General features: G+C 44.1%; 1 protein-coding gene across 1 annotated transcript in view; it reads right to left on the bottom strand.

The window, feature by feature from the left end:
• The window catches only part of MGAM2 (maltase-glucoamylase 2 (putative)), a 98,614-nt gene extending 79,095 nt beyond the window's left edge, over positions 1-19,519 (bottom strand). Inside the window, 9 exon segments of the mRNA XM_062194637.1 lie at positions 953-1,078; positions 2,830-2,942; positions 3,741-3,840; positions 10,750-10,921; positions 11,729-11,883; positions 12,201-12,310; positions 12,422-12,545; positions 17,926-18,005; positions 19,414-19,519. Of these exon segments, the coding sequence (XP_062050621.1) occupies positions 953-1,078; positions 2,830-2,942; positions 3,741-3,840; positions 10,750-10,921; positions 11,729-11,883; positions 12,201-12,310; positions 12,422-12,545; positions 17,926-18,005; positions 19,414-19,519 (1,086 nt within the window).
• Positions 19,520-27,749: the final 8,230 nt, after the last annotated feature.

Below are 27,749 nucleotides of genomic sequence, written 5' to 3'. Positions count from 1 at the left end.
ATAGTGCTAAATGCGGGCCACTCGGAGCAGCCTTTCCAGACAACACAGGTGTTGCCAATTATCTGTCTGACTTCCTAGAGTGGGGTTTTGGCAGATAGTGCATATGGGAGAAGTAAAACCAAATACAATTTCCCCTTAACACCAGACAACACAGTGGGCATCTGTTTTCTCATTGCAAAAGTTGTTCTCCCTGCCTGCCCTCATCCCTGCTCTTAGAGCGAACGAAGAATCCTTATTCCAGGCCAAAGTCATTTCTACCCACACAATCGTTCCTCAGATGTTAACACATATATGCTTGCACCAAATATCCAAAGGTCAGGGATTAGTCCAGACTATCTCACTTTGATGACTACATTATCCACATGTTATGTACATCCTGGAGAAGCATATTAAGTGTTATACATTTAAGAATCATCTTTTGATTTACTGGTGGACGTTGAACATTGTAAGTCCTCTGCAACCTTTGAGTTTTAAAATTATCTCCTGGTAGATCTTCAGGAGTACACAAGGTCACTGTGATAAACTCACTCACTAGAAGTCATAAAATAATCATCAGTTCTTATTCCCCACATCACCTCAGGTGTTGCTTTCTCTTAGAAAACAGCAGCTAATGTGATAGCTCATCTTCTGTGCAAGGTGCTTTGCACGAATAGTGTGAGGCATTCCTTATGAGCAGCCAAAGTTTTAGATTCTCTCCTATAAAGGTGGAAACTAAGATTCAGAGATGTTAATTAGCTAGCCCAACACTGACAACAGCAATGAAGTGGTAAAGCTAAAATGCTCAGCCATATCCAATGGGCTCCATAACTCCACACTTTCCATAATTCGGTAGGTAATTTAGTACGTGCATTTCTGACAATAAGCCTATCTATATTTTTCTTAATAAATTTGATACAAAAAATGAAGGATAGGAATTGATGCCTAAAGCGTGATAAGAAAATTCCCAACTTACATAGGGAATCCCAGCTCTGCGATTCCGGTCTACCACCTCTTTCAATCCATGGATGCCACCATAATCCCTTCGACTAAGCTGGAACCCAAGACTCCAGTAGGAAGGCAAGAATGGCCGCCCAACCAACTGCAAGGAGAAGCAAAGCATGTGAGGTTTTGGAATAAACGCTCTCTGTGGCATTATGTCAAATACTGAGACACGAGCTCCATCCATCTTCTGTAAAGTTCCAATGAGTATTCTCCTAGGGTAACGTGTGAAACTCCACAAATTTATAGCTTTCTTCACTAGGGACCTAAATATATTCTCAACAACTGCAAGAATAGAAAATAACAGGACTTTCAGAACATGCTTGAAAAGTATGTTATTTTGAAGGAAAAGCAGTAACATTCATTCCTTCTGGGGCCGTGTTGTGGAGCAGTAGCTTAAAACACCACCCTCCATGCCAGCATCCCACATGGGCACCTGTTCATGTCTTGGCTGCTCCACTTCTGATCCAGCTCCCTAATAATGTACCTGGGAACACAGCAGAGGAAGGTCTGAGTGTTTGGGCCCCTGCCACCCATGTGGGAGACCCAGATGAAGCTCCTAGCTTCTGGATCCTGGCTTCAGCCTGGCCCAGCCCTGGCCGTTGTGGCCATTTGGTGAATGAATCAGAAGATAGAAGATCTCTCTCTCTACCTTCTCTTCTCTCCTCTCTCCCTCTTTGTGCTTAACTCTTTCAAGTAAATAAATATTAAAAAACATAAGTACTTTCTGAGTCTTTACAATATAGCAAGGGCTCACGTAGCTACTTGGGATATAGTGGCACAAAGCAAATGTAGTTCCTACTCTCATAGAGCTTAAAGGAAAAACTATATGTCTAATATAACTTCAGTAATGTCAACGCTAAAGACAAAAGAATAAGTACTGATGGGATCAAGAGAATGATGAGTGAAGAAATACTAGAATATGTTTAGAATCCAAGATTTTCCAGTGGCTAGCGCCAGCACTTTGAGTCCAGAAAGAGCCGGGTCTCAGATTGTTCCCTAGGAGTCCTTCCCTTATTATAAGGATATTTCCTCTCACACCTGTGAATTCCCCTAAGTTTATCTGTACATTGTGCAAGCCAGTTACTGTAAGGTACGGCATGCTGTAACTTGTCATGCTGTGTCATGTTTCTCCTATTTGATCATAAATTCCTTAGCACGTACAATCATATTTCATCTGCCAATATGTGCTATCTTGAATGAATCACTTCATCTTTATGGACCTGAACTTTTCATCTGTAAAGTAGGAAGTTTAGGCTAAATAGTATCTAAAGCGACCTCCCGTCTTATGGCTTGAATCAAATACAAACAGCTAACAAAGTTCCTTTCACATAGTTACTTTTCCCTGAATTTTTAATTCTTCAGTGAATGAATAAGCTTTGGTGACTTATGATCTTAAGTCTTTGGAATACTGATCACACAGACATACATTACGATTTCCTTGAAAGCAAGAAAGTATCTGACATAGTTTTGCATTTCTCCAGTTTTGCACAATGCCCCTTTAGCATGAAGAAAGAACCCAAAAAATGTCATCAAAATAAACAAACAAACAAACAAAAAAAAGGATGGATGTCTCATAATCCCAGCACTTATATTCTATACATCTTAACTTTTTTTTTTCATTCACAGAAAATTTACAGAGTACTTACTGTATCTCAGGATCTGTGCTACATATATAGGAAACAAAGATGAACAGAATAGAATCCCTTTCAGGAGGAAGGCCAGTGGAACACAGTTGTTGGACATGATTATGATACAATGAAGTAAGAGTTACAGTGCAACTAACTTTCTTCTTCTCTTGTTAATTTATAAGGTGGTTGACACAATGCCTACCTAAATGCAGAGCCATACCTCCAAGTACTCCTGAACCACTTGTTCTGGAGTGTTTCCCAGGAACACATAGAAGTCGAGAATGCCCCCAATTGTTCGGTAAGTGACAGCAGGAGCAGGTTGAAGGGTGATCTCTGAAAAGATTAACAGGACAGTGATCAGAATCTCATGGTTGGAAATATACTTCACTCCGCAATATGAATGCTTAAGCTACCTAAATCCCAGTTCTCATTCTGAAAGGGATGAAAAATCACAAATGTTTTTGCATTGGAGGACTGCCGAAGTGCATCAGTAGATTGAATGCCTAAGACAACAGTAGACAACTGAGTTTACTTTTGTTGTTTGAGAGAAAGAAACATAAACTCTATTTTAAAATGGACATACAAAAATGATTTAAGCCTAAAGAAAAAGTTTAAATCTTATTTGACGAACTTAACTACAACTGGGTATTTTTGAAATAATTAAAAAAGACTTATTAAGTACCATTAACCTGGACTTGCAGAAGGAAGATTCTGGAACAGGTTAAGAATGGACAATCAGAAACAGTCTACAGACACAGCCTCACGGCTTCGGAGCTACAGGCACCTTGGGGAGACTACGCCAGGGGATCTTATTATCTACAGAATATTGAGATCTTATTATCTACAGAATATTGAGGGAAATAGGACGTTGAAAGAGACCTCTGAAGCCTGAAGTAATTTTCTAGGAAAATAGCTTAAAGCATGAACTGGATTATTGGACAAGTTCATCTACTTTCAGGTTCCAGTTTCAACAGAAGTGTTGTAGATCCAATAAGCATGCTGTTAAATAGTGATACCACCATAAAAGTATTTTGCTAGAAAAACACTTAAGGACTTGTTCTAAAACTGGGGTGTGGTGATAACTGCGTCTCAGAACGTAACATCCATGCAATATAAAAAGGCACTTCCTACCCATGGCATTGCTGTTCATCAGAAAAACTCCAAAAGAGGCGCCACTGGTGTCCTCTAGGCACAAGAAGAAGGCATGAGCTCCATACAAGTTAATCATGCCCTGTCAATGAACAACAAGATTGGTGTTATGTGTTTAACATGTCTTTATTCACCCTAAAAATAAAATAGAAAGCCGTGCAGAGTATGTTCTTGGTCAACATTTGTGCCAAAAAGACACTGAAATGTGGGGCATGAGCGCGGCCAGGCCAGGCCAGGCCCGGGCCCGGGGGCTCCGCATGCGCAGCTGCTCCAGGGTGCCCCCGCCCGAGCTGCGCGGAACGAAGCCGCGTGGAGCCAAGTAAGATGGCGCCCAGAGGAAGTAAGATGGGCGGAATCCAAAGTTGTTTACCACTAAAGCTAATTGGCTGCGCAACATCCGGGGAGGTAACAAAACTAGCAACAAGTGTATAGACATAGGGCTAGTCCTATAGAAATCCCCCCGTAAGGTGACTGTGTAAAGTGATTGGCTGGTCCTTAGCCCTGCCCCAATGACTCTGCAGTTTTGTGCTATAAAAGGTTCTGTTTCTCAGGAAGTAGATGAGTCCTTGCTAGACTTGGCTCCCCGCTGCGTCTGATTGTCTCCGGGACAGGGAGGCTGGGGAACGGGCGAGCGGTCGCACTTACCTTTCCTCGGACCCAGTCCATCCTTGTACGGGTGGACTAAGACCCAACATCTGGCGCCCAACGTGGGGCCCGAACAGTTACTTTTCGGCCGAGGCTAAGCGGTCTCTCAGGGTAAGTGAAAACCTTAGTATGGTTTATGCAGTTTCGTCCCAAAAGGACCTGGCCTTAAAGGCTTTACGCTATATGTTAAAAAGTGTCTGGGTAGCTGTCATAACCTTGGCCCTTTGGATTCAGATGGCCAATCTCTTTTCTTGGAACACTTGGTCATGGGTGGAAAAACTCACCCTTAAGAGGGAGAGACACTTTGATACCGCGCTTAAAGCATCCTTCCACCCAGACGCTATAACCCTAGCTTCAGAGGGTGAGAGGGAGAAAGAGGAAGTGCAGAACTTGGGAGAGCCTAAAGCCTCAGAGGAAGATGGCGGGGAGAGAAAATGGGCTAAGTTTGATCAGGAATGCAGAGAGCCTGTGGAGGCAAGAACTGTTGAGGTAAAAACAAAAGTAAAAATCGTCCCGTCTAGCCCATCCACCCTAGAAGGGCCGGGACCACCCCCATACCTCCCCGGGGCAGAGGCGGCCTCCCCCTATGTAGAGCCACGGAGGGAGCTTTGTGATCGGGACACTTATGATTGCCCAGGAGGGGAGAGGAGAAATGAGGCGACCTTTGCGGAAGCTTATCCGGTGGACATAAAGCAGCATAGGGAAGTGAACTCTGGGCCAGGGAACCTGCTGCCTCAGGCCTACCCTGTTAATTTAGCTCCAGGTGGTAACAGAGCTCTGGAGTGGTATCCCTGGGAAGCGAAGGAATTAAAGGAGCTTCGCAAGGCAGTGGTGGAAGACGGGCCAAATTCCCCCTGGGCCCAAACCCTGCTGCAAGATATAGCTTATCACCCATGCGTCCCCAAGGACTGGTTGGACGTGGCCAAGGCAGTCCCCGGGAGTTCACAGTTCATAAAGTGGTGCGCCTTCTTTAAGGAGGAGTGCCGGGTGAGAGCCGAAGCTAACCGAGCAGCCCAGCCAGCTATCCCTATTACATATGCTATGCTGGCTGGGACGGGGGAAGGATTCTCTACGGGGGTCCAGCAAGCTGCGCTGCCTGCTCCGTACCGTGAACAAGTGAGGCAGGCAGGACTTAATGCTTGGTACAAGCTGGATGAGGGGCCCACTAAATCTCCCATCGCGGGGGTGCGACAAAAGCTGGGAGAGTCATTGCCAAATTTTGTAGTTAGGGTCGAACACAGTCTCCGTTGTAAGTTGCTGGCTGGGGACCTTCGGGATCAGTTTGTTAAAATGCTTGTTTGGGAAGAAATAAATGCTAATCATCTGAAGGCCTGCGCTGGCCTGAGGGAGGCTCATAAATCCCCAGAGGCAGTTAAAACTAAGGTGGAACTTTCAGGTGTGGCGGCAACCCCTAAAAGCCCAACACTGCCTCAACGCACTGCGCCTCCAATTCCGCCCATGTGGCCACCCCTTTATGGTTATTCACCTCCCTTGAATCGCCCGGCGCCATCTTGTAAACAGCGTGCCTACTCAACCCCACAGCCAGTCCTACTAGGCCCCGACGTGCACAGTCTTCCCCGTAAATGGGGGACCATGGCTTTTCTCTGCACTCTCTTCCAGTCAGTGTAGCCTGTTGCACCCTTGCAGGCCACAGCCAGATACTCTAGGGAGACTAGTCCTTGGACTGCTTTTTTCCTCCCCATTTACAATTCAATGCTGTCCTCACTAGGAGGGGGAAGAAAAAATGCCTTTGGCTACCATTGGCCTTACCTAAAGGAACAAAAACCTTCATCCATTAACCCTTTCCAACCTAATGAGTCTTTATTTGCAGTTAATAAGACTTTTTCTCCAGCACTACGGAAGTCTCTCATTCCCTGCCGCTTTGTTTCAGATGTGTTTCCCTGTCCTAAGCAATGGGCTCCCATGCTGATGACCAGCTCTTTTCTGTGCAGCTGTAGTTAACTTATCTAAGAGTTTGCACGTGTCTTGAAGGTTTCGTGTTTTATTGGATTTGTCTGTCTTTAATGTTTGAGTGATTACCTAACTCTGATCAGATCTACCCCACAGCCTTGGTTAAAATACTCAGGTTATATGTACTGGTTTTTGGATGAGTGGTTTGACTCTCTAACAGTTTAAATTCTCAAATGGAGTCTAACAACTTTGGGACTTCCAGTAGGATCCCTGGAACTCTCAAAGGATGGGACTCTAAATTTGTTAAAGTAACAACTGTTTGGGTCAATTCAAATTATACAAAGTGTATTAAAATGTTGTGAATAATGTCAGACCTGTGCTGTATTCATGCACTTGCTTTCCAGCTAGAGTGGTCTTATAAAAATAAGAGTAAATTCTGTGTATACAAGCCCTTATATTGTTAACTAAAGTAAGCCAATACAGATTGGTTCAGAAAATTAAGTTAACGCAAAAGCCCTTCGGTTTGCTTGGTAGCTCACTTGCTCAGTTTTATGCTTTAAACTTGTTTCTCTTAACAATGAAGATCTTTTCAAAGTTGTTAACATGTACTAGTGTCCATGTTTACTGTCCAGGAGGAGTTAATGGTGTGGTATTCATTAATAACTCAGTGTCTTATGTATTGTGTACTTTTCACATCTTAAATTCGATAAGAGAGACTTTTTGAGTTTGTTAGCATGTATTCTCATAGATTGCCCATACATGACAATTCAAGACTATGTAAAAGTAACTACAGGTATAAAGTTTCAGGTGTGAGCAAGTCATAAAAGGTTTTAAAAGGTTTACAACTTTAAAATTGTTTACAGAGTTTTAAGTTATGTGCTAATGCCAAAATTACATTAACCTAAAGTTAAAGTAAAAAATGTGTACTAATGTTGGCAAATATCTTAAAATGGTCTCAATCGTAAATCTTAATCTGTTTTTGCAAAAACTATAGTGTCTCTTTTTAACAGTGTCTGCTTAATGGGTTACTCTGCCATTTCTAAAGTTAGGTCATGTAAGCTCTTTTTAGCTCTGTTAAGTAGTTCTAAGTCATGTAATCATTTTGTATACTATTATGTTCAAGGTGTTTATTCAATAACAAAAAACATAAAATTCATGTTCTGTCAAGGTAATATATTGTGTACTCTACTGTCTCTGTTAAGTTCAAATTGATGAAAAGCATTGCTAAATACCTTTATGATTAGATCTGCTCTAAAAGTGTTAAGATCATCCTGTCTAATAAAGGGTTATCATTTCAAAATGTTAAAAAATTCTATTCTAACCAAATACTCTAAGTTCTCTTGGCACCTTTAACAAACTTTCTAAAAATCAAAGTTCTAAATTCTCTAAACTTTTGGTATCTCCAAAAGGGCCCCTGGAGATATCAAAAGATATATCTCTCATCTTACAGAAATAATAACCAATTGGGATGTTTAAAAGTGCTGCCAAGACGTAAAATGATTCAACACTCTACTAAAATTCCTCACAACCCACAGGAACAGGCTATGGTAAAAAAAAACCATCAATGCCTCAAAAAACAGTTATTAAAACAAAAAGGGGGAGTGGCTACCCCCCATCTACAGTTACATAAGGCCTTGTTCACCATCAATATTTTAAATTTTTCGAAAGGGTCAAGGGAGTCAAGGTTCCAAAAACATTGGGGACATTTATCCCCTAAACCTCAGATGCTTGTTAGATGGAGAGACCCTCTCACCCGACTCTGGAGAGGGCCTGACCCACTGATTCAGTTGGGAAGAGGATTTGGCTGCGTGTTCCCCATAGGGGAGTTAACTCCAATTTGAATACCGGCCAAAAATATCAGGCCTATGCCCAATGCAAGTAACAACCCACCCAGGGAGCAGTTTGCCCCTGAGGGAGATCCCCTTGTCTTTCCTCTTTCAGAAATGGATGGAAATCAAAATCCAAAGGCAGGCGATGATGTGGACACTACTCTTCCCTGTGATCCTGAAGTGCCCGGCCCAGTGACGGGGGATTCGATGACCCAAACGAGATCATCAAAACACTTCAGGAGGACCTGAAAAAGACGAAGAGAACTCCAAGAAAGCCTCTTTTGGACGAGCCTTAATGGACTCTTTCCCTACCTCTTCTCTCTTCTTGGACTGCTTCTTGCCCTGCTTTTAATCCTTGCTGTTGGCCCATGCATAATGAATAGGCTTATACAGTTTATACAACAGCGCATAGAGGCAACAAGGGTAAGACAGGTTGAGGTTCATTACCAGAGGCTGCTAGCCACAGAGGGCTACGATCCCCTGAACTGGGGAAGCGCCCCCGGTGCTCTCCACATTGCCAATGACGGGTAAGATTCTGGATGGACCGGAACAACCTAAGACAGGCGGTGGAGAAAGCTCACCACGCCCCCATAATTACAAGTCACGCGACACCCCAAGACGGGTAAAGCACCCAGCGTCCTGTACCAACCTAAGACAGGGCTCATGGCCAAGCTGCCTGGGTTACCAATGACGGGTAAGGGCAAGGACGGCTGGGGGCAACCTAAGACAGGGATCGCGTGCTAAAACAAAAAGGGGGAATCTGTGGGGCATGAGCGCGGCCAGGCCAGGCCAGGCCCGGGCCCGGGGGCTCCGCATGCGCAGCTGCTCCAGGGTGCCCCCGCCCGAGCTGCGCGGAACGAAGCCGCGTGGAGCCAAGTAAGATGGCGCCCAGAGGAAGTAAGATGGGCGGAATCCAAAGTTGTTTACCACTAAAGCTAATTGGCTGCGCAACATCCGGGGAGGTAACAAAACTAGCAACAAGTGTATAGACATAGGGCTAGTCCTATAGAAATCCCCCCGTAAGGTGACTGTGTAAAGTGATTGGCTGGTCCTTAGCCCTGCCCCAATGACTCTGCAGTTTTGTGCTATAAAAGGTTCTGTTTCTCAGGAAGTAGATGAGTCCTTGCTAGACTTGGCTCCCCGCTGCGTCTGATTGTCTCCGGGACAGGGAGGCTGGGGAACGGGCGAGCGGTCGCACTTACCTTTCCTCGGACCCAGTCCATCCTTGTACGGGTGGACTAAGACCCAACACTGAAACGTGACCATCGACCAACAAACGGATAAACCCTGCATTCATATAATGGAATATTTTTCAATAATCAGAAATGGAAATACTAATACACGCGATAGCATGAACAGACCGCAGAACTGCTAGGCTAAGTGATAGAAACTGGCACAAAATATCATGTGTTGTATGATTTCATTTACACGAAATGTCTGGAAAAGTGACCTACAGTAGAGACAGAACAGTGTGTGCCTGGGGCTGGAGTAGGCACTGGGACAGGAACAGAGGAGGCCACAGGGAATCCCACCAGGGTGATGAAAAGGTTGTAACACCAGGTTATGATGATGGACAATTCAGCCAATGTACTAAAAATCATTGAATTATGCACTTCCAACAGGTGACTTTTACGTGTACAAATCATACCTCAATAAAGCTATTTTTTAAAACACTTTGAAACTATTTGCTGTGATCAAAATTTTTAGAATGTGATTGTGCTGTGGGCAATTTAATTTTTTATGTCTAACTGTATTTTCTATGTAAACTATAGAATATACTATACATATACTATACATATATGTATATATATATACAATAAGCAGTAAGGAGGTTTTAAGAAAGATATGAAACCTGCCCCAAGGCTATGATGAGCACTGATAAGGAAATAGATAATGTGAATGTGTGTAAATAAAGGTGCTATAAGATATACTGAGATTAAAATATGGAGGAAGTTGCACAAGTTCCCTGTGAGATAGTGTCACAATCTTAACTCCTTTAAGGCAATAGTACTGATAATGATAAATTGCAATAGAGGAAGATAAAAATAATCAGCTTGACATGCAGCATAGAGAAGACCAATGGCCCAGACTGGCTCCCATCCCAAGTGCTTGGGCCCCTGCACTCACATGGGAGACCAGGAGGAAGTACCTGGCTCCTAGCAAGCGTAGCTCCAGCCGTGGCGGCCATTTTAGGGGGGGAACAAACGAAGGGAGACCCTTCTCTCTGTCTCTCTCTCTCTTTCACTGTCTAACTCTATTGTCAAATAAAAAAAATAAATAAAAACAGAGTGTTTAGAAATTCTTTCATAGTAATTTAAAAGAGTAGTTCCTTTTTAAGGTCTACACTTAATTATTAAAGACATAGTTGTTTTGAAGAATTATTGTCTAGTATATATAAATGTATATATGAGGCTTTAATATAATCATTAAATTGTATCTTCCATCAAGCTTTTTAAATTCTGTAATTCTGATTGTGAATTGATACACCCCAAGCCCAGGTGTTTCTCAGCACAGATACATTTAAAGTGGGCAGCAGAGATGTTGCTGATTCTCCGCAGGCCACTATGCTCCAGGGAGAGTGACGAGCAGCAGGCAGGGGGCCTCACCGCCGTGGGCGTGGTGTCCCGGGTGAAGATGGGCCAGGTCTTCCAGGTCATGTTGTGGCGGTACTGCTGGTGCACATGCTCCCCTAGCCCATACACGTTGGCACTAGGCAGTCGGAAAGACAGCTGGAGGTACTGGTGGGCAAACTGGAGGGGCCCAATGCTCGTGTCCAACCTAGGCCATAGGGTAAGAGCAGGAGTCACCAAGAACTGTCGTCTGCCAGCAAATCGGCAGCTGCTGTCCACACACACCTGGGATCAGCAGTTGCAGGAGCTATCAATTTTCATGCTGCCCTTGACGGCCTCTCTAGGTTCTTTGAATCTGGAAGAGCACAGCACTATTAAGAGGACACAGGGAGTCAGGATGGGGACCGAGAGCAGATGGGACGCTATTAGCTGAGCATCTACTGTGTTCCAACCACCACTCTGGGTGCTCTGCAAATATTCTCTCATTGCTCCTAGCAGAAGGGGGGTATCTCTATCCCCTCTTTATAGACCAGGAAACTCATGGTGATGAGGCCAAGCACTCTGCCTAAGATCACACAGCTGACTGGTGTTTGCTCATGCTGCAAGGTGGATACAGGTTTGCAGACACTGATCCTTGCATTTTCTCCAGGAGAACTTGTGGTTTAACCTCAACCCGTTCTTAGGTGGTGGACACTAAGAGTCACAGGAAGTAATAATTTGGAGTGATGAACAATGAAGTTTGAGTACCAGAATGCATGATAATTCAGAATAAAATTTCCTGTTTCTCTACTATGTGTGAACCACAAGCATATTGATACTTCTATATGTGTATGTGTGTGTTACATAACAAACTGATATACTACATTTCTGTGTTCTTTATAATCAAAACAGATTACCAGCACTAATTATTTATACTAAAATTGTAGACATTTTTCTGCAGTTCAAACATTTTCCCAGCCACACTTATCTCCCTGCCCAGCCACAAGAAGTCAGATGAGTGACATGAGATGCTCACAAGACTCGCTGGTTGCTTGTCCTCATTATTTTGAGGCTGAAGGGTTTATCCGTGAACTCCACATGATAGCTCAGACTGGAAGGATCAGCAGTCCCGTTAAGCGTCTTAAGGTTTTCATGAGGGACTTCGTAGCGCATGTTATTGGAATCGGTGATCTGTTGGAAGAAAAGCAGACGGGACAACTCCAGGTAAGACTGCCTCCTCAGAGAACTCCAAAGGATGTCCCTCTCCAATGCATCCCTGCAAGAATAGGTGCTGATTCTTGACCCTGCGGTGGCTGGTCTGTAGCAAGAAATCACCCAATCATGTGTCCTCAGTGAAATAAAAATGAGCCTGCCCACCCCCCCAGCAATTCCCAAGAAGAGGGACAGAGGCACCTCCTGCCCCTGCAGGAGCATGATGGGAAATGAAGTGAGCCCGGAGTGGGTCACTGCTTCCCCAGACTGGAATTCGGTGGCACTTCCAGACCAACCTTAAAACGAAAACGATTGGGTGTCTGATTCTCAGCTGTGAAGAGAGCGTTGAGGACATCATTTCCAAACAGAGATGGGGATGGCACCCTTGTCAGCTGAGCAGTGAAACCTACGGGTAGAAGGTGGAGGGAGAGAGAGGCAGGCTTTCAGCGTTGGTCTTGCAGTTAATTTACCCCGGGCCACGGTGCGCGTTCTCGGGTGCCACTCGGGGCAGAATCACCTGTGCTTGTGTGTCTGATGCCATCGCTGACTTCGTAGCCCCAGTTCCTGGGGAAGAAGCACACGGGGACAGCTGCATCGGCCACGGGGTCCCAGCAGCAGTTCAGCTGCTGCCTGCAGACTTCCTGGAACGACGGCGCAGAGCTCACATGATGCAACACGAAGGAGAGGCCTTTGCCTGCGCGCCTGCATCCTCTCGTTCCAAGGAGAACTTAAGACACGTGACAGTCACACCCACTCACTCACTTGTTCTTCCCTGGTTCATACATTCACCCAACCTCTCAACATGCAACTCTGTGTGCCAAAGAACTGATAACCCAGATATATACAACACAGTGTAAGGAAATCCAGATAATCACAAAAGCAAGTACGGGGCAGGCCTTTGGCACAGAGGCTGGTTCCCCTTAGAACGCCTGTGTCCCTGACCAGGGTTCTGGGTTTCAGTCCTGCCCCCATTTTCAGTCCCAGCCTCCTGCTCCATGCACATCGGAGGCTGCAGGGGATGGCTTAATGGCTGCAGTACTTGAGGCCCTGACACCCACACGGGGCCTGGGTTGAGTTATAGGCTTCCGGCTTTGACCTGGCCCAGTCCCAGCCGTGGCTGGTATTTGGTGAATGAACCAGCAGAGAGAAGATCTGCCTGCCTGTCTGTGTCTCTGTCTTTCAAATTAAAAAGAAAAAAAGTGAATAATTTTTAAAGGGTTTTGAAAACAAAGTTTGAAGAGATTAGTGTTGTAACAGTGTGCCTAGGAGTGGAGAGAACAGACACACCAGCATTGAACCCGAGCTGGCAGGTTGGTAGTGAAGTAGGAAGAGCTTTCAAGGAGTGAAAGCTAAGGCCAGGCCTAAAGCACCAGGAAGGGTTCGGCAGGTAAGCAGTAGGGCAGTGTTCCAGGCAGAGAAATCCCACATCTGGGTGAGAAAGTCCACACTCCAAATGTGAGTGCCTGGGTTTGATTCCCAGTTCCAGCTCCCTGCTAATGTGGATCCTCCAAGGCAGTGGTGAGGGGCTGAGTAGCTGGCCTGCCTCCCTGTGGGAGGCCTGGATTAAGTTCCTGGTTCCTGGCTCTGGCCCAGTCCAGCCCTGGCTGTTTGGGAGTGAACTAAAGGATGGAATTGATCTCCATGGTGTGTGTGTGTGTGTGTGTCTTCCCCCTCCCTCCTCCTCAGGTGAACAAAAATAATTAAAAAGAAAAAAATTGGCCAGTCCATTATAAAACACCAAAATGTAATGCAATATGCCAGAATGGAAATGACATGACACTCCTAAAACACAGAAAATGGACCTTGTTAGTTCTAGGAAAAAAATAATAATAAGAGGAGAACAAAGTGCTGCAAGCCAAGTCTCTGTGCAGAAGGAGACGAGTGTGGAGAATAGTTTTGGATGACTAAATGGCTAACCCAACCCAGCCTCCTACGGCTCTTGCTGACCCTTCACTAACTGACCACCATCCTGTGGTGTTGTTCGTGGGGTTAAGGAAGGAAAAGAACCACCAAAGGCATCGCTGTATCCTGGCCAAGAAGCCCCGCCATCACCACCTCCAGCCAAGTGCGCATATTCCCACCCGCCAGCCTGCCTGCCCGCCCCTCCTAAACACTAGTGTGAGCCCAGGGGAACTGACAGCAGCTGTACGCAATTAAATGCAAAGAAAACAGTCAAGAATTATCAAATACTTGAGAGAAACCAGTATTGAAGCAGAAAGATGCCAAACTAAGAAATAAGAAGGAAGAAATAGTTAATAGGGAAAATACTGTAAGTCTCCAGAATCAATCTAATTACATCTTCAGGGAAATGCACAGAGCTATTGCTTCCATTTAGTGCTGACGACCTCTATGAAGAGGCTTGTGTGCTGTATCAAAGCGCCTGGTTTTAATACACAGCGCCGGTTCCTGACACCAGGTTCTGCTACTGCAGGCTCTGGGAGGCAGCTGTGAGAGGCCGAGTGACCAGGACCCTGCTTCCCACGTGGAGACCTAGCTTGAGCTGTCAGCCCCTAACTTCACCCTGGCTCAGTCCAGGCCACTGGGGGCAGCTGGGAGTGGGACAGTGACTGGGAGATCTCTCTCTCTCTCTCTCTTTTTTCTGCCTTTCAAATAATAAAGAAAATCTCTTAAAAAATCTGACTTTTCCTCTCTCTCTGTAGTTCTGACTTTCAAAATAAATAAATAAATCTTTTTTAAAAAAATCAGTTAAGTGCTTGCTCTCTTCCAAGCACTCTTTTAGAGTCAAGTGACACAGGGTCACCTGCATGCATTGTGGGAAAGAGATCAACATGCATGGAATTGAGCCCATTTCTAACATTGACCTGAAATGTCATTTCTATTATAAACTAAATTTAAGTGTATGCAAATATGCATTTCAGGACTTACTATTATATTCTAAAGGTATGTATCAACTCCTGTCTAATTCAGTATGTATGAGATAGTATGAGAATGTGTTTGCACAGTAGTTTGGGAGATCAATAAATCTAAAGGAGACTATGAGAAGAGCAAGGAAATAAATCCCTTAGCAAATCCAATTTTGATAAAAAGAGAAAGAGACAAGATTAGAAATGGGCCAGCACCGTGGCATAGTGGCTAAAGCCCCCTCCTGCAGTGCCATATGGGTGCTGGTTCTAGTCCTGGCTGCTCCTCATCTGATCCAGCTCTCCGCCATGGCCTGGGACAGCAGTAGAGGATGACCCAAGTCTTTGGGCCCCTGCACCCACGTGGGAGACCCAGAAGTAGCTTCTGGCTTCAGATTGGTGCAGCTCTGGCTGTTGTGGCCATCTGGGGAGTGAACCAGCAGATGGAAGACCTTTCTCTCTCTCTCTCTCTCTCTCTGCCTCTCCCTCTCTGTAACTCTGCCTTTCAAATAAATAAACAAATCTTTAAAAAAGATTAGAAACAAAAATGGAAAATGAGAACAGGATTTTTAACATGGGTAAAAGTTATAAACAACTATTTGCATAAATATTTACCAAGGAATGTGAAATTCTAAATGAATCTTTATGTAATATAACATTAAGTAATTAAAATTTGATAAGAAGCTACTGAAAACTTGAACTGTAACTATGAAAAATTGTAATAGTTAAGAAACTTTACTAAAAGATGATGCCTTGCCCATATGGTTAAAGGAACAGCATATTCCTGATTCATTTTATGAAATTAGGATAATTCCAGTAACAAGCCAGTAATTACAGTCTAAATAAACAAGAAACAAAAATGTATGAAATTTATTTAGAAACATAGGTATACAAAATTTTAACGATTTAAATGCTTTCGTCTATTGAAATAGTGAAAGCAAACTTGCAAGTAGTAAAAGATAGAATGATTCAAAATTAGTAACTCTTAGTGAGTTTCACAATGCTTACAGAGAAAGTCACATTTCAAGGAACTGGAATATTTAACAGTGTAGTAATGCATTAACTTTAAATGTCAAATTTAAAAACAAGTTGGAAACATATAATAAAATTGTGTTAAAGCAAACACAAAGTGTGTACACACACACACATAGATTCTATGCCGAAGCGCAGAACGACCAGGAGGAGGAGAAGGGCACATCCTAAGCTACTGACTTTATTCTCAGGTGGGGACTTGGAGGTAGAAAGAAAACATTAAGCATTTTCCCATTTTATTCTGTACATAACTATAATGTTTGAATCTTTCTCATTAAGGAAATGTATTCAGTAGAGTCTGTGTGACCCAAACAGCAACAACACAAGCCCATATACAATGCCACCCCTTTGAAAGAAGTGCAGTACTTGTTGTGAAAAGTATTTTAGATGCTCACATCTGATTCAGTTCCTCTGAAAAATCTCATAAGAATATAACTAAAATCAATGTTTTATACCTATGAAAGAACCAAAACAATCACATGATAATCATAACGTCTCCAAATTTATTAGTGTCTAACTGACTTTCCTGCCCCGTTGGCTTCAGTAACAAAGAACGCTGGAGGGGATTCTGGATGAGGTCTGTGCAGTTCAAAGTTTATTTCATTGTCATAAATTGTTTCAAAGTCTACTGATCTCCATAAAAAGCAACAGGCATTCAGAGCGCCTATGTGTACAATCTTCCCTGACACCCCTTTTTGTGGTTTTAGCCACTACCAGTATCCCAGGCACCAGAGGTCAAACCTTGGAGATAATTATTTCACAATCTTTCAACCTCCACATTCTTCCATGTATATACATACGGGACAGAAGACTTGGGAGTCAACTTCTGTGATCCACACAAGAAGGAGTTTTTCCATTTCTACAGCCCCCTCAGTAACACAGACACTCATAAACTCAGGCCTGGACTACAGTGTTGATTCACAACATCTCCTAGTCTCTACTCTGTCCTTAACACCAAAATTTCCAAAGAGAACTCTCCAGTCACCTTCCAAATAGATTTTATATCACTTATGAATCAAGACTTTTTTTTTTTTTGACAGGCAGAGTGGACAGTGAGAGAAAGGTCTTCCTTTTCCATTGGTTCACCCTCCAATGGCCGCTGCGGCCGGCGCACCGCGCTGATCCAAAGCCAGGAGCCAGGTGCTTCTCCTGGTCTCCCATGGGGTGCAGGGCCCAAGCACTTGGGCCATCCTCCACTGCCTTCCTGGGCCACAGCAGAGAGCTGGACTGGAAGAGGAGCAACTGGGACAGAATCCAGCGCCCCGACCGGGACTAGAACCCAGGGTGCCGGCGCCACAAGGCAGAGGATTAGCCTATTGAGCCGCGGCACTTCTCTGTACATTCTATAAATGATATGTAGCAAACTTCTTCCAAAATCAATAATTACCACTTTTATAAATTCAGTATTGTATTGCAGTGCTATTTCTTATGTTTAGCTAAAATTGGTCTCCAGAAAGGTTCATTTCTTTAAGCCTACTATAGTTTCATATTGCCTTGTGAATAAACTAGCTTAAATCATATTGGAAATTTACAAAGAAAAAGGCACTTTATTGTTATAAAACAAAGAAGAAAACAGGCTGTGTTTTTGAGGGTCCCCTAAATGCACATATGTTGGAATATTGGTCCCCATAGCAATGCCAGGAGATAATATGGAAACTTTAAGAGATGGGCTCCGTGGGAGTCCCACACATCACTGGGGCATAGCCCTCAGGAGGGAGCAGTCACTAATCTCCTGGGATGAGTTCTTACAAAAAAAAAAGTTGTTATAAATGCCTAAATCTGACCCTGGAGTCACTCTCCAGCTTCTTGTGCTGAGATGGGCTTCTACCTCCCACACACACTCCTGCCATTGATTGTGGAGTCAGCCTTGGCCAGAACCGGCTCCATTCTGTTCAGAATTTCAGCCTCTAAAACTGTGAGTGGAATAAACCTCTTCTCTTGTAAAGTTACCCCATTGCAGATGTTTTATTTTGGTAACAAAAAGCAGCCTGATACACTAAATGAAGGAAAAACCATTCAGTAATACAAAGAATAATCTAACACTTGCACGAATATTGATGAAACTCAAAACGTGCTAGATGAACCTCAACAACATACAAAGAATGGAAATGGAGAGAAGTTCTCTGACCTCTGTCACCACCCGGCCAGGTGCACAGTCTATCCGTTCTGATTGGGAGATCTTGGGGCACTCCGGAGTAAATGAAGAATCTGCATAGAAAAGTTAAAAACAGGTAATGTAATCACAGCTCCAGGAATGAAGCTTTCAATGTTACAGACTTTCAACCAACTCTCCAATGAACAAGCCACTGTAGCTGGTATTTATATTTGCATATAATGTTTAACACTTAGTTAGGACTTTGTCTAGTTTTTTACAGACATAATTCACATACTATAAAATTACCCTTTTAAACTGTACAATTCAATACAGTCTTTAGTATTTTTACAGAATTGTACAGCAAATTACCATCATTCTAATTCCAGAATAGTTCCATCACACCGAAAAGGAATGACATATCCATCCATGGTCACTGTCTATTTTCATTGCCTCCCAGTCTCTGTAAAACCCTAACCTATTTTTTATCCTTGTGAATTTACCTATTTGGAACATTTCATATACACAGAAACCTAAATTATGTGACCTTCTGTGTCTTGCTTCTCTCACTTAGCAAAATGTTTTTGAATTTCATCGATGGTATACTATGTATCGGTGTTCCATTTCTTCTTTTTTAAAAAAAGAATTTATTGGGACCGGCGCCGTGGCTCACTTGGTTAATCCTCTGCCTGCAGCACTGGCATCCCATACAGGCGTGGGTTCTAGTCCTGGCTGCTCCTCTTCTAGGCCAGCTCTCTGCTGTGGAGGATGGCCCAAGTCCTTGGGCCCCTGCACCTGCGTGGGAGACCAGGAGGAAGCACCTGGCTCCTGGCTTCGGATCAGCGTAGCTCTGGCCATAGCGGCCATTTGGGGGGTGAACCAATGGTAGGAAGACCTTTCTCTCTCTCTCTCACTGTTAACTTCATCTGTCAAATAAATTTTGAAAAAATAGATTTTTGTATTATGCATGCAATTTTATGATTTAAGCATAATATGTGCACGGAGGAGAAGGCACTGTGTTTGATGCTTCTGTGTGTGTGTAACAGGACAGTTTCTGATAACCTCAGAGGGAGCTGTGAAGAAATCAGAGCTATTCAATCATAAGATGAACTACAGCCCAATTGCAATTGGTGTATTTAGGTCAACTTTGTCTTCAACTCCCTGTAATCTAATTTCATTTTCCATAACATTATGTAGTTGGACACTGTTACCTTAACTGTTTTGTTGTTGTTGTTGAAGGCTCTATTATTTTATAACTCTGGACTGAGGCACAGATACTTAGGTAAGCATCCTGTTAAAATTGCACCGAATAAGGCTGGGGAGACTCTGAATATCATTAACATCTAAGGTTTAGTTGCGGAAAAGGGGCACACCTTTTGGAGATTGGCTTAAATTATAGATATGCACTTTGCATATGCAGTGCAGTGACAGGCTGAAGAGTGAAGGAATAAATGATTCCTTCTTTACATACAGGAAATTTCCTTTACTCATCCTCCCAGTTCATCAGCCAAGCATCTCTCTTACCTGAAGGATTTTTCAGTAGAAGAATCAGCAAGAGGACATCTGCGATGACTACAATTATATCGAAGGCGATCAGAAGGGCTTCCAACAAACTGAGCTTCCTAGCCATCTAGATAGACACAGATAACTGGATTAAAACCAACCATAAAATCCCACTGATGTAAGAGGATACATAAGCATTGTGAACTCGCTTCCAAGATACCATTGATTATCTACATTTATCTTTACATAATCCAGAGAACATTTGTTTTCACTCATCATAGCATCTCCAATTAACTCTAGTTTGTGCACCCAGCACCTCTAGGGCTCTTGCCTTTTTTATCTGCTAAGGATTTATAATGTCCAAGGAAAAGTACATCAGACATAAAGAACTGGAGGAAAAGAGGAAGTGGAATGACACACTGAGGAGAGAGGAGAGGTTGAGACGGCTCGCAAAGCCATTGTAGATTCCACTTGGATCTTCCCACCTACTTTGTGCAGTAAAAAGAACAGTGTGCTCAGAGTGAGAAAGCAGCAAACCAATACTCAGGCTGCTGCTGAGGTGTGTAATAGGTCACTGATCCTTTTAAGAATTTGGTAACAGAACTGAACTTGATCCTGATCCCCAGTATAATGCTTGCTGGTGTGTTCACAGCACACAAGCTCTTATAAATTCAGTGGTTCACAGTAATCCTGAAAATCATACAGTGACCCCAATTTTTATATATTTACTCTATTGGAAGATGTCCTGAGCTGGGAATCAAAGATCGTAAATTCTTCTTTCAAAAGATTTATTTATTTATGTGAAAGTCAAAACTACAGGGGGAGGGGGGGGGGGGTGGTCTTCCATCCACGGTTTCACTACCCAGGTGGCTGCAATGGACAAGGTTGGGTCGGGCCAAAGCCAGGAGCTAAGAGCTTCATCTGGGTCTTTCACATGGGTGGCAGGGGCCCAAACACTTAGACCCTCTTCCGCTTTCCCAGGCCATTAGAAGTGGATCAGCTGGGACATGAACCAGCACCCATACAGGATACCAGTGTTGCAGGCAGTGGCTTTACCTGCTATACCACAATGCCGGCCCCAGAGCTTGAATTCTTTTTCTGGTTTTCTTAGTACCGGATGGGCTGTTTGCCTTTTTGTATTTGTGGTGCTTATTTTTTTTTTTTCCTTTTCAAAATATTTACATAGAGTGACAGAAAGACAGGGGAAGAGATCTTCCCTCCACTGGTTCCCCCCGCAAATGGACAGCAGCCAGGTGTGGGCCAAGACAAAGACAGAAGCCGGGAACTCCATCCTGGTCTTCCACATGGGTGGCAGGGGCTTGGGTACTTGCGCCATCCCCTGCTGCCTTCCCAAGCACATTACCAGGGAGCTGGATCGGAAACAGAGCACTGGGGACTTGAAGCAGCACTCGGATACGGGATGCCGGCATCACAAGCAGTAGCCTAACCCACTGCACCACAACACTGGCCCCGTGTATTTGTGTTTCTTAAATAAGAGAAGATTCTGAAAGTATTCTCATTTTTCTGCTCTAACTGTAGTAAATATAGCATCATCATATACCTCAAAGTTTCATGACAGTACTCAGCTTCGGTGATATTCATTGCCACTCCATTGCCATCACCTGCTATGTTAGCTACACCCTGGAGTTGGCCATCCTCCAGGTTTATTTCATACTTGAAACCTCAAACCTTGCTTCTCACTTTTGGTCATGAGCTTTATTCTTTTACTCCTTGATGGCTCACTTCAATTTTCCTTATTCCTTGATCTGTGAAAGTTGATAACAATGTCTCCATTTTGTGACCCAGACCCAATCTTGTGCTGTAGTGACTGCTCTGGGTACTTGCGGATAAGGAATATCCTAAAGGTGGTATAAATTAAAGCATTTTTCTAGAACAATGGTTTGATCTGAGCTGGTCCATACTAGACCTGTTGGCTACAGAAATGGATTTATCCTCCAATCATGATTCTTGACAAACAACCTATGTCATTTACTTAAATTCTCTTTGTACCTATAAAAGGACCCTCTAAAACCTTCACTAATGGGACTCATTCCAGTTTCCACTGGAATTGTGCCCCGTGAATTGCAATTCTAAGACTCGATATAAATAACTTCATGCTTGGAAGGTCATCTTAGCTTTTTTGTTTGGATGACACATCACATCAAAGCCTCTATTCCTTTTCTACTCTCTGCCTCTCCTGACTTTTATCCCTAACTGATATTGCTTCAATAGCTTTTTAATTTTTTTAGATTTATCTGTTTATTTGAAATGCAGAGTTACACAGAGAGTGAGAGTAAGAGCACGAGGGAAAGAGAGAGAGAGATCCTCCATTTGCTGGTTTACTCCATGAAAGGCTGCAACAGCTAGGGTTGGGCCAGGCTGAAGCCAGGAACCAGGAGCTTCATCTGGGTCTCCCACATAGGTGTAGGTGCTCAAGTACTTGGGTCATCTACTACTGCTTTCCCAGGCTCATTAACAGGGAGCTGAATCAGAAGTGGAGCAGCCAGGACATGAATCAGCATCCACATGGGATGCTAGCATCACAGGCAACAATTTACCTCACTATGGAGTAATACCGGCCCAAATATTTATTATTTAACTTGCAGTTGATCTTATCTTCCTTGCTCACCTATCTGCCACCTGAATCTACATGATGAGAGCACTGATCCAGACATCTGCCTCTGTGCTGAAGGACCTGGCTCAGTGTGGTTACCATGGGGGATCAAAATCTACCAAACATGCTGGGCATACAAACTGACTGATGATCTAGCAACTCCTCTCATTTCTCACAGCAGCATTTTAAAAATGTATTCTTTCTAAGCTCAGCCTTTTCCCGTTACACTCTTATTCTCTCTAATTATCACCTCAAGTGTCACTGAGAAAGTAATTATTCTGCAGCAATTATTTCATTTTGCAGCTTTTCAACTCAAGCCCCTCTGTAAAACATTCCTTGTTTTAAATTTATTTATTTACTTGAGAGGCACAGTTACAGACAGAGAGAGGGAAAGAGAAAGATAGAGAGGTTTTTCATTTGCTGGTTCACTCCCCAAATGGCCACAACGGCCAGAACTGGGCCAATCCAAAGCCAGGAGCCAGGAGCTTCTCCCGAGTTTCCCACATGGATGCAGTGGCCCGAGCATTTGGACCATCTTCTACTGCTTTCCCAGACCATCAGCCGAGAGCTGAATTGGAAATGGAGCAGCCAGGACTCCAACAGGTACCCATGTAGGATGTGGCACTGCAGGCCCCCGAAACATTCCTCTTCAGTTACATGTTTATCCTTTCCCCTCTGATCTCAATGGAAGAGCTTTCCTTTATTTTTATCTTAGTAAAATTCTTGCACCTGTTCTCTAGGTCGCACAGTCACTGAATTTCTCAGAAATACTGTTCCCATTGATTATTCCTTCTCTCTTTCTCTCATTATATGTCTTTCCCTCTGAACTGTTTTCTTCCTCATGAATTATCTCAGTCACCCTAAGCTGTTGCTGATGTCATGTTCCTCTCTAGGTCCTACTACAAGTCTTTCTCATTTCCTAGCTAATCTTCAAGAAGGGTATTTCCACATGATCTCCTATTACCGGCATGGCTTGTACTTCCTGCATTCCACTGCTGGGCTTTTGCCAAGGTCCACTGGGGACTTACTTTCAGAATACAATGGACACTGTCTTAATCACCTACCTCTATCAACCACTCCCTCTGCTTGAAACTCTCCACCTGCAGATTTCTTGCTATCATTCACTTTTGGTTTCTACCTGTGTTTCTGGCTCCTTTTCAATTTCCTTCTAAGCTCCTGCTTCACAAAATGCTGATATTCTGCATATTTTAAAATAAACCTTTTTTTTTTAACTCACCCAATCTCCTTGAGCAATCTCTACGATGCATGTAACTTCATATGACAACCCAACCTGTGTTTCCAGCCCAGAGGTTTAGATGCCTAATTCAATGGCCTGGAAGTCCACTGAGTGTCTGGAAGCCCCACAGACTCAACGTGTTCAGACACGAAATTGTCCCTGCCACACTCCAGTCCCAGTTTCTGATAGCTTGAGGGACAAGATCACGATTTCCTAGAAAATCTAGGCTCAAGGAGCTGTTCTGCTTTGTTTAGTTTTGACTTCTTTCTTTCTGCTGGTTCTCACGGCCACTTTCCAGTTCACTCACACTACTTTCCCAGTGTCTTTGGGAAATGACCCAGAACATACAGGGTCATTTGGATCTCCTATGCTCCTCTCCACTATAAACTCCTTGTGAGATCAAATTTTTCACACCTCCTGCACCCAGCTGTGAGCCTCTCATCAGCCTGAGCCCTACCACACTGAAGCAGTATTGACGCACAACAGCTAGAAATCAAAATAGACAAAGAACTCTTCCTTCTGCTTTTTGATTTTGCTTCTCTACTCATTTTACAATTCCTGTACTCCTGCTCCTTTCAACTCCACTCTAATATAATGATAATCCCATTCCTTTTTCACTTTTTTATTTTAGTTTTTAATTAGTGTTTAACAGATTTAATGTGCTTTGTAGAGGGGTCAGCACTGTGGCACAGCAGGTAAAGCCACTGCCTGCAGTGCCTGCATCCCATATGGTCCTGGTTGCTCTTCTTCCAATCCAGCTCTCTGCTGTGGCCTGGGAAAGCAGCAGAGGATGGCCCAAGTGCTTGGGCCCTGCACCCGCATGGGAGACCCGGAAGAAGCTCCTGGCTCCTGGCTTCAGATCTGCATGACTCCAGCTGTTGTGGCCATCTGAGGAGTGAACCAGCAGATGGAAGACCTCCCTCTGTGTGTGTGTGTGTGTGTAACTATGCCTTTCAAATAAAAATAAATCTTAAAAATATGCTTCGTAGATACAGTTTTAATAACATAACAATATCCCTCTCCTCTCTCACTCTCTCTCCCTCCCACCCTCCTTCCTTCCCCCTTTTCTTCCTTATTTCCTTTTAGTTTTTGAGATGACTTATTTTAAATTTATAATAAATAGTAAAAAGCTTAATAATTCACCAAATAAGAACTTTAACAAATAGTTATGTAAAACTTTGTTTTATACCTTTCTGAAACCAATAATTAAGAATGTTATATATTAAAAAAAAAAAAAAAAAAAGGCCGGCGCCGCAGCTCACTAGGCTAATCCTCCGCCTTGCGGCGCCGGCACACCGGGTTCTAGTCCCGGTCGGGATGCCGGATTCTGTCCCAGTTGCCCCTCTTCCAGGCCAGCTCTCTGCTGTGGCCAGGGAGTGCAGTGGAGGATGGCCCAAGTGCTTGGGCCCTGCACCCTATGGGAGACCAGGATAAGCTCCTGGCTCCTGCCATCGGATCAGTGCGGTGCGCCGACCGCGGCGGCCATTGAAGGGTGAACCAACGGCAAAGGAAGACCTTTCTCTCTGTTTCTCTCTCTCTCACTATCCATTCTGCCTGTAAAAAAAAAAAAAAGTTATACTACTATAATTTTTTAAGATTTATTTATTTATTTGAAAGTCAGAGTTACACAGAGAGAATTAGAGGCAAAGAGAGAGAGAGAGAGAGTGAGAGAGAGAGAGATCTTCCATTCGCTGGTTCACTCCTCAATTGGCTGCAACAGCTGGAGCTGTGCTCATCTGAAGCCAGGAGCCAGAAGCTTCTTCTGGGTCTCCCATGTGGGTGCAGGGACCCAAGGACTTGGGCCATCTTCTACTGTTTTCCCAGGCCATAGCAGAGAGCTGGATTGGAAGTGGAGCAGCCGGGACTTAAACAGTGCCCATATGGGATGCAGGCACTGCAGGCGGCAGCTTTATCCGCTATACAGCACCGGCCCCTACTACTATAATTTTAATGGTCTGTGATTACTTTAAAATTTACTGTATATGGGTGCAATGTCTTTAAGAATTCTTTTTATTTATTTGAAAGGCAGAATGGCAGGAAGAGGGAGAGACAAAGGGAGAGCTCTTCCTCCCACTGGTTCACTCCCCTAAATGGCTGCAATGGCTAGGACTGAGCCACGTGGAAACCAGGCACCCGGAGCTCCAGCTAGATCTCCCCACACGGGCAGCAGAGGCCCAAGTCCTTAGGCCACCTTTAGCTCTTTCACAGGTGCATCAGCAGGGAGCTGGATCAGAAGTGGAGCAGCTGGGGCTAGAACTAGCGTTCTGATATGTCAGCTTTGAAGGCTGCACCTTAACCCGCTGCACCGCAATGCTGACCCCTACCTTTATCATTTCTACAAATATTGTCATTTAAGTGCATAGCTTCAATATTTAATTGAGCCAACCTTTCATTTATTGTATAATAACCATTCGTTTATTGTATAATAATCCAAAAAATGAACACTTTAATAGCGTAATGGAGGTAAGGAGTAAATATCCACAGACACCTTGCCAAGAAGGGTTTAAGAGGAGCTGTTAGCTTTTAGAATTGAAATCACAATTTATAAATTGTTTCCTTTTATGCTAAATCTATCAATTGTCTCTCTTCTAGTCTAAGTTATGTTAAAGGGTTCACTGCCATCCCCATGAAGATACTGTGCTGTCATAAAGTCTCCATCAGCACTGATCAGGCAGGTCTCACGATTCCCGTTTGATGGATGAGCCACCGTGTCCTAACCTGGCAATCAGGGACTCCAGTCGCAACACCTGCTAGACTGCAAAGGTAAAGCTCCAGTGGTGGAATCTCACACAGAGGAAGGAATCGGGGCCCGTTCTACACACACCTCACTCCTGACTTAATTTCTGGTGCATACAGCAAACACCTCCATCAGCCTCCTGCTTCAAGTGCCATTTCTGTCCTCAAGGAGCGCTGGCTGCAAATCAGAAGAGGCACCTTCACACAGCCCCAGTCCAGCAGGCAGCGCAGGAGTCCAGCAACACCCCGGGGCACTCCCAGACACTCTGCAGCCAAAGGAGCTATTGTCATCCACGCAGAGAACAGGAGCGGGGATCCCTCAATGTATTCCCCGCTAGAAACCCTTCCTGCCCAAGTTAGAACCCATCGAACTTCCTCCCTTCTGCTAACTTCCAGGAAGATTCTATCTGGATCTTTCTCCTAGTGAGAGAGGAATATCTCACACTCAAGCCCCCGCATCTGTCCCCAGAACACTGACACACACGAACACACAAATGCGTGTGCACACACAACACACACACACATGCATTTCCCCTCTTCATGCACTACACAACCTCACAGTTAGGGAAGGAAACACCAGGTTCAGAAGAAAAGCCAGGGTATCCAGATTACTTAACAGAGCAGATAGCCAGAAGAGAGGGATCCCACTTGGCCAAAGAAAAACCTGTATATAGAAAAGTACTCACTTCATAACCTTATTTTTTTCTTTGTCGTGGCTACCCTTCAGTGATTCATGAAGAGAACTGAGCAAAGGTGACGGGGCCAGTGGAGTCACCTTCTGCTGCAATCGATTTATTACGCTATAAAGCTGACAGCCAGTGGGGGAGGGGAGTGTATTTCCCAACAAATCGTAAAAGAGGCCTTTCTCTGTTCAATGAGAGAACGCTCCATTTGTTAACACAAGGGCAAGGCAGGGACTTTTCCCTAATAGCTGCCCCCCTCTGTGGCCCAGGTCATATCTGAGACTTTCCTTATCACACTGTACTATGCTCCCCGTCTGTTCACGTAGCGCAGAGAGTTCACGAGCCGCCAAGGCTGTCCTTTCTGTGCTGAGCACTCTGCCGGGCCACCAGAGATATTTTAGATATCTAAGCTATCTACTGAGCGAGTGAAGGAATGGAGAGCTCTTGGTTCATCCCATTGTTTGGTTCTCCATCTTCTCCTCCGAAGTTCTGCTGACAACTCAGCTTCTCATTAACTCACTACAACTTCCCACCATTACAATCGAAAGTACGTCACCACCAAGTGGGACAAGGACTCTGGTACATACTTGTGTTCTTGCACTGCTCAGCAACTTTCAAACCCCTCCCTCCCCACACACCCTTAAGAACTTTCTCGCCTTGGGATCTGTCACCCAAGAATGAGGTGAGAAGTTCTCTCCCATGGTTTCCCTTTCCGCCATGTTAGAGTCAAGTAGCCTGGGCTGGCCGAGGAGATAGGCCTGGGAGTGACTTAGGTTCGGCAGAAAGTGCACGGAAGGAATGACGATGGTGGCAGAGATCTCATTTCGAAGGTGGCAAGGAGGAGGGACTTCCTGGCATCCTAACCAAATGCTGGATGTGCAAGCTGCCAGACACGTGCCAAGGGCAGTGGCAGTAGGATCTCCCACAGGTAGTATAGGTGCTGTCCCTAAACATATAGCCTATAAATGACTGTCTATCTTCACGGAGTGGCAGTGAGATGCTAATGTGTGTTTTAAATTTCTGCCTAAACTAGGCAAAACAAAGTTTTTAAATTGAGATATGATTCACATACTATAAAATTCACCCT

The sequence above is a fragment of the Lepus europaeus genome, chromosome 1 (assembly GCF_033115175.1).
Source record: "Lepus europaeus isolate LE1 chromosome 1, mLepTim1.pri, whole genome shotgun sequence".
In the NCBI taxonomy this organism is placed as follows: Eukaryota; Metazoa; Chordata; class Mammalia; order Lagomorpha; family Leporidae; genus Lepus; species Lepus europaeus.
Note: the sequence above shows the minus strand (reverse complement) of the source record. Positions and strands in the feature narration are given on the sequence as shown.